Source organism: Atta cephalotes, assembly GCF_000143395.1.
Source record: "Atta cephalotes unplaced genomic scaffold scaffold00024, whole genome shotgun sequence".
In the NCBI taxonomy this organism is placed as follows: Eukaryota; Metazoa; Arthropoda; class Insecta; order Hymenoptera; family Formicidae; genus Atta; species Atta cephalotes.
Window position 1 is genome coordinate 4,706,403 of NW_012130088.1, and position 7,537 is coordinate 4,713,939.

A 7,537-nucleotide genomic window follows, 5' to 3' on the forward strand; every position below is an offset into this window, starting at 1 on the left:
ATTTAGAGGCAGTTTTGCTAGGCGATAATAAATTTATAATTTTTCAATCTTGTCAAATCTAAATTCATTAATCTTGATTATAGTGAATTCAAACAGTCTTCTCATCCACACATTTAAGAACAAGAGATAATGTTTTGTATGATATAACTTTTTTGAAAAACTTGAAATAATAACCGAATTACATCAAAGAAGTTTTAGTTAAGAAATAATTCCTAAATGTATTACTTCTGAAACATCCCTTTAATTATGTAGATCGTATTTTTGTCCAAAATAACATTTCTGAAACAAACAAGATATATACCAAGAATTAAGTTTGAATTAAAAAATATTAGAATATATATAATATATTTATATAAAAAATACAATGTTATTAAACATACAGGAGTCAATAAACTTTCATTTTTGAAAGATTATATTTATGTATTACTTGCCATTCGAATCACTCAATTGACAAATGAACGACGATTTAACTTACTATAAAAGCATTGTCGTTGGATTTTCCATCAAATCCTTAAAAGCGGCTAACCATTGTGCCCCTATTGCACCATCAACTGTACGGTGGTCGCAGCTGGCAGTTACAGACATATATTGGGCAGTGATAAATCTGCAAAGATTTGGGTATTAATGTATGTCACAAACGGCATTAAATTTGTCTAGAAAAATTGTAAAACATAATTTTTTACCCTTTTTCATTTTTGGCAGGTATCAGTCTAGCTTCTGTAACACCTATAGCGAGAATGATAGATTGTGGAGGATTTATTATAGCAGAAAAATTCTTAACTCCAAACATGCCCAGATTGGACACGGTAATTGTTCCTCCTTGAAACTCATGTGGCTTTAATTTTCTTTCTCTTGCCTTCATAGCCAATGCTTTTACATCTTTACTGATTTGAACTATACCTTTTACGTCAGCACCAAACACTATGGGAGTAATTAGACCGCTATCTGTACTTACTGCTACACTAACGTCCACATTATTATATCTAAAAGAAGATAATATTCAATATAAAATGTTGCCACAATAAATATATACATAATATACACATAAATATACACATAAATATTCACATAAATATATTCACATAGTACAGTTAAATACAAATATTCAATACATCAATATAAAAACATAAAAAATTATAAAAATATATCTATATATTACTGTTTATATAACATTATAAAGTACTTACTGTCGAATTGTATTTCCTAACCACGCGCTATTGCCCTCTGGTACCTTTTTACAAGCCATTGCTATTCCTTTGATGATAATGTCATTTATGCTTAATTTTATTTTGTCCTTTTCTAGCAATTTATTAAACTGTTCTCGCATCGCCAATGTAGCATCCATTTTTACATCTACCGAGAGATAATAATGCGGAATCATCTGCTTGCTCTCCAACAAACGTTTAGCAATAATCGCACGTATATTTGATACAGGAATATCTATTCCAGTTGCGCCAATGCTTGTTATCACTGGTTGTATTGGCTGTATTACTGCACTTTCCAAATCTTTAGATGTTATAGAGCCATATAATCCTGTTCCCTTTAGACCCTAATAGCCAAAATATATAAAAAATAAGTTTTATTTTTACAAATTATAAGAATATAATATGTTAATTCAATATTATATTAATATAAGTTAATAATGAAGAAAAATATTGCAGAAATCAAATTAAAAGAGTGGAAATAAATAGAGAAGCAAATTGGCTCATACTTGCTTCCATTCTTTCAATTTAATTTATAAAGCTATCTTGCACCTGTAAACTAAGTCCTTTTTCAGCCGCTAATTTTTTTGCTAATGGACTAGCATATATTCTTTCTTCGGATGGCACGATAGAAGGAACTTTTGCCACAGCAGGGGCTACCGGTGTTGGTGGTACAGGTATTATAGTTGTTGGAGGAAGTGCAGCCACTGTATCTGTAAAGTCCTTAAATGCAGCTACATTAGATTCATCTTGTACAATAATGCAAACTAGTTTGCCTATAGGTACATTCTTTGTTCCCGCAGGTACTAAGATCTTGGCTAGATAACCTTCCTCAGGAGTTTCAAACTCCATGGTAGCTTTATCCGTTTCGATCTCTGCTAACAGATCACCTTCATTCAACTTGTCACCTAGTGGATCAAATATAAAAAATTGATCAATGTATTTAACAAATAATTTTCTTTTTAACAATTAAAATCTATCTGTTATGTCAATACTGGAAAATGTCTTACCTTCCTTCTTCTGCCAGCTGATTATTGTTCCTGTTTCCATGGTAGGAGACAATGCTGGAAGCGGGACCTTGATATAGTTAGGATAATCGACATAGAATCTAAGCTGTTGCTGCCATGGTGTTGAGATAAAACGTAAAGCACTGTAAAGCTGAAGTCTGAAGTATTGAGAAAATCAATATTATGCCATCATGTTTTTTTTGTGCATATCGGACAATGATTATATAACTTTTAAGACGAGAATTATCTTGAGACTAAAACTCAAATATTATGCTTTAAGAAGTAAGTCTGGCGTCGAAATTGATGTAAAATAACCTTAAAGATCGTCTTTGTACAATAGACTTGGAAGATTTGTAAAAGAATTCGAGCACGAGGATGATTTCGAACAATCGATAATACCTTTGTTGATGTTTTCTGTGAAGATACCGAACGACTATGGATTTGGTGCTAGTTCGCACGAAACCACGGAAAATTGCGCATACCAATTCGTTACGTATTCTCGACGTCGTTCGTATCATGTCTCAGGATTCACGATCTGGAACCCTCTTTGTGTTTTTATTTTAGACGAGTCCAAAACGAATTTAAAATGAGTACACGCCCAACAAGGCGACAACGACCCAGAATGGTCGGTCAACAAATTCGACGTTTGCAACTGATTGCAACACGGGACCAGATGACGGACGATGCCGGGGAGCCGAAGAGCAATGCGTTCAGGTGCATTCTAAACGCAAAAAAAATGTGACTATTGGGTATAATCAATGCATGTTACAAACACTTTGAAGCGTTTTTTTTGTCAGTTTCTAAAATTCTTTCTTCTATTTTTAATTGGTCCATCAAACGCTTCAAAGCATTTGTAGCGAGACTTTGATCACAGCCTATAGGTTTGTTCGCGTTGTAAGCTCCAACAAAGCTCCTACTTACTCTATCAAGCGCGTTAGAATGAGTAAGAGATAGAAGCATATTATAACATGTTGGAGCACGACACGAACAAACCTTATTATAAACAAAACTCTATAGTTCGTTACATAAATGCCTGCGCACAATAAAACAAATATTTAAAACAAAGTAACGATCATGTAACTTTTTCCCTAGGCGGAAACGTGAAAAGTGAACATTCTTTGTATGTATGTGTTTTGGCTTCCGTACAGAACGCGGTAACGTCGGCTGCGCGGCCGAAATAGGCGCAATAGCCAATCAACATCTCACTTACTCGGAAGTAATGGCTTCTGCACACTGGAAATGCTTGCCACGCGACAAAATGAGACGCGATAATCAATAAACATATTAGGAGCTGTAAGTTTATTGACTATTGCATTACACTTTATTTTTTCTACCACATTCGTGCAAAAAATGCGTCGAATGAGCCTAATTTTATTAAAATTGATGAAGCCTTCATAATAACCCATAAGAATTATTAGTTAGTGCGTTAACTTCCGCCGCATTCTGTGTGCGGGAGCTATATATATATTATATACATATATATATATATACATAAAAATTTTCACGTTGCGTTCTAGCGAAAAAGTTACATAGAGTGCAGTCGAGTTGCCGCTATGAATGCTTCGAAGCTTTTGATTAATCAATCGAAAGAAAAAATTTTATTAATTGACAATCAAAAAATGCTTAGTGTAGTGGCAATTCGACCACAACCATAATCGTTACCCTGAATAAAATTAAGATTACGACCTATTCGATACCAATCGGAATATGCTGTTTTTTGGTTGAAATCTTAATATTCATTCTTATTTCTAATATTTCCTTCATTATATGCAGAGCCAAAATTATAATAAAGTTTTTGATTGCATAAAGCCGGTTCTACATTAGTTGCAAGGCGAACAAATTTGTTGCAACAGCCAATTTGAAGCTTGCATTTTGAAATCAACACTTCATATTGACTGTCGCAACAAACTTGCGATCAGCTTGCTAACTAATAATAGGGGCTGTGCATAATGAAAGGAATAGAGACCGCAGAATAAGAATTCAAACCTATCATGTATTGTGGAAATACACAAATTCTAATAGGTTGAAATTTTTATTCTCTGTTCCTTTCATTATACGCAGCCTCTAAAATAATATGTTCGCGTCGCACGTTTCTATCACATATTACGTTTAGGGTATATTTTCACAAACTTGCATAGCCGCATAAACGTAATTCGAATGTACATGATCGAACAAAATCTCCGGTTCTAAAAATTACTATTTTATATCGTTCGTATTTCGGATAAAGTGTTTTGAAGTACAATTAAAAAGATTTGTGAATCATTCTATTAATTATAATTAATGAATCTTTTTTGGACTTGATTGAAATATTCAGCAAATGAGAATGAATTAAAATAGATTGAAATCTTTTTCTATCCGAATGCGTATTTTAAATAGCGAATATTTTTTTTGGATTCAATTGGATTCAATTAGATTCAATTGGATGCAATTGAATTGAAAAACTGCATTTCCTATTCAAAATTTTGAATTGAACAATATTTACAATGTGTGTGTTGTGCACAGAAAAAGCTAATATTATTTTTAAATTGAAAAGCATAGAAATATGCTCCATGCAATTCCTATAAATGAATAAAAATGCATTCAGGATTAAAAAGCATTCGTTTCGTGAATCAATAATTTCTGAAAATCTGAATCCATTTCAATTCATTTCAATCAATTTTCGTTTGCTGAGTAATCAGCCGGATCGAAATTCAACAATGTTCATACATGGAATCGTTTGTATTTTGTATGAAGAATTATGAAGTATCAGTAAAAACATTTGTGAATCTTCCAGACACTTTTAATTAAATATTTAAATGTCATATATTTGATCAAAATATATAGCGTTTTTCATTGGAATGCACTGAGTGCGCACTAGAAACTCGAATTGAGATGATACTGCTCGAGTTTATAGACAGTGCAAGTTTTTTGCACGCCCATATAAAACATTCATGATTGATTATGCTTAGTGGCGTGCTATTTTTAATTTTGTCAAACGTTGACATTTTTTGTTTATAACTTATCGAAATTAATCATTTAAAAGTTATAAAAATGCCTCCAATTCGATTTAAAATAAATAATATTTTGAAAACATCACTTCAAAGAAGATCTTCATCATAAATTGTTGAATAAGTGTATATTCCGCCAAATCACATAACCTATAACTTATAACTATGAAGAAAATTTGTTATGAACTGCTTTCTTCATAAAAAAAAAAATCTTCACTACACGAATAATATGCTACTAATACCTATATTTATAGTCCTTCCTTGAGGAATGATAATTCTTTGTTCCTCATTTCATGTTTCATAAACCTTCCTTGACCAAATAAAGAACCTTAAATAATTTCTCGAAAAGACATCGTTTCGATGTCGAAAATAAAAGTCGAAAGTTTTCGAAATTTCTATTGATTTCGATGGATTTTTTACTCCAATTTCGATTAATTTTCGAGTTGGAAATAAAATCTTGATCTAGTCAGTATAAAAATATACTACTAGTATTAATGCAATAAGTAAATTCGACAAGTAGTGTCACTAATAATGTAATAGTGGAGAAAATTTCATTAAAGTTTCATTGAAATTTTATTGTGAAAATAAGTATTATTGATTAGTATCACATTTCAGAGGATACACGACAAAATTATAATAAAAAAAAATTTATTTTATGAATTGGAGAACTAATATTATGATGCACCCTAATTTTATGCGAGGTCACCCATTCGAATCCGAACCTCCACTTACCATGCTTCATTTCTGTGATCATACAGGAACTACTCCTTCGAGAAGCATGAACACTTATAATGCTAATGGATGTATAGTTATAACATATCTGTTCAAAGATATTGTGAAACGGAACACATAAAAAAAATGTAATTAATGTTAAATATAATAGTAATGTACAAATGATGACACTTATATATGATAATATTAGGTATACAACTTTGCTTCCGCCGTTTTCCTATAGATGGCTTTAGCGGTAAATGGTGGTCGAAATAAATAGATCATAGACGTCATACAATAAATTTGGGCATCTGTCAACATAACCCCATAGAAACATTAGTCGATTTGTGTCTGCATCATAAAGTTATTCTCGATTGAAAATGTCAATTTACGAGCCAAATTCTCGTCATTTGCGGGAGGTTTTAATTTTTTGCTTCAATATGAAGAAATCTGCGGCTGAGGCTCATCGAATGCTCTCAAATACTTATGGTGAGGCCGCTATTAGTGAAAGAACGTGTCGTGAGTGATTTCAACGCTTCAAGAACGGTGATTTTGACGTCCAAGGTCATGCTCTGTATTTGGTGGGATCAGCTCGGCGTAGTATATTATGAACTGTTAAAACCGACTGAAACAATCACAGGCGATCGGTATCGAACGCAATTGATGCGTTTGAGCCGAGCATTGAAAGACAAACGGCCGCAATACAACGAGAGACACGATAAAGTGATTTTGCAGCATGACAATGCTCGACCCGATGTTGCGAAAGTGGTCAAGACATACTTGGAAACGTTGAAATGGGAAGTCCTATCCCACCCGCCGTATTCTCCAGACGTTGCTCCCTCTGACTATCACTTGTTTCGATCAATGGCACATGGCTGACCAACACTTCCGGTCTTCCGGAAGAAGTAAAAAATTGGATCGTTTCGTGAATAGCCTCAAAAGATGACCAGTTTTTTCGACGCGGGATTCGTACGCTACCCGAAAGATGAGAGAAAGTAGTGACCAGCGATGGACAATACTTTGAATCATAAATGTATAACCAGTTTTTTACAATAAAGCCTCGAATTTCGGAAAAAAAAACGGCGGAAGCAAAGTTGTACATCTAATAACTTAAAGATAGCCGAATACATGCGCTTGCCCGACTTACTACTGCGAAGTGTATATGCCTACCGATCGCTTGGCGCGCGGGTCTTGAGAGTTGGGGATTGGTTGGCAAGCGCCGCGCATACCGCCTCCATAGCTCAAACGACGCGTTTGATAGATATTTCCAGCCCGGGCGTATGCACTTCGTAGTATTGGACTATCTTTAAGGATTAATATCTCGTTAACTATTGAGGAAACTTACAAAATGGTAAAGGACTTTTCGTCTCAGTTTAGTCTGCTCTACCTGCCCATGAAATATTTGGCGATTATTGTCAGACACCCTGTATGTGTATGTATGTGTGTGTGTGTGTGTGTGTGTGTGTGTGTGTGTGTGTGTGTGTGTGTGTGTGTGTGTGTAGTGTGTGTGTGTGTGTGTGTGTGTGTGTGTGTGTGTGTTATTTACTTTACTTAACTTTAACTTTAACTTTAACTAACTAATTATACTAGTAGTAGTAGTTACGTTTTAGTTAGTTATCTATTATTACTT

General features: G+C 33.7%; 1 protein-coding gene across 1 annotated transcript; it reads right to left on the minus strand.

Moving 5' to 3' along the window:
- Positions 1–474: 474 nt before the first annotated feature.
- Positions 475–2,727, minus strand: LOC105620132 (dihydrolipoyllysine-residue acetyltransferase component of pyruvate dehydrogenase complex, mitochondrial). Its single transcript, XM_012201640.1, has 6 exons — positions 2,609–2,727; positions 2,213–2,367; positions 1,755–2,110; positions 1,188–1,549; positions 684–983; positions 475–604 (listed from the first exon to the last, which is right to left on the minus strand). The coding sequence occupies exons 1-6, from the start codon at positions 2,725–2,727 to the stop codon at positions 475–477; spliced, it is 1,422 nt and encodes a 473-aa protein (XP_012057030.1).
- Between the last annotated feature and the right edge of the window lie 4,810 nt (positions 2,728–7,537).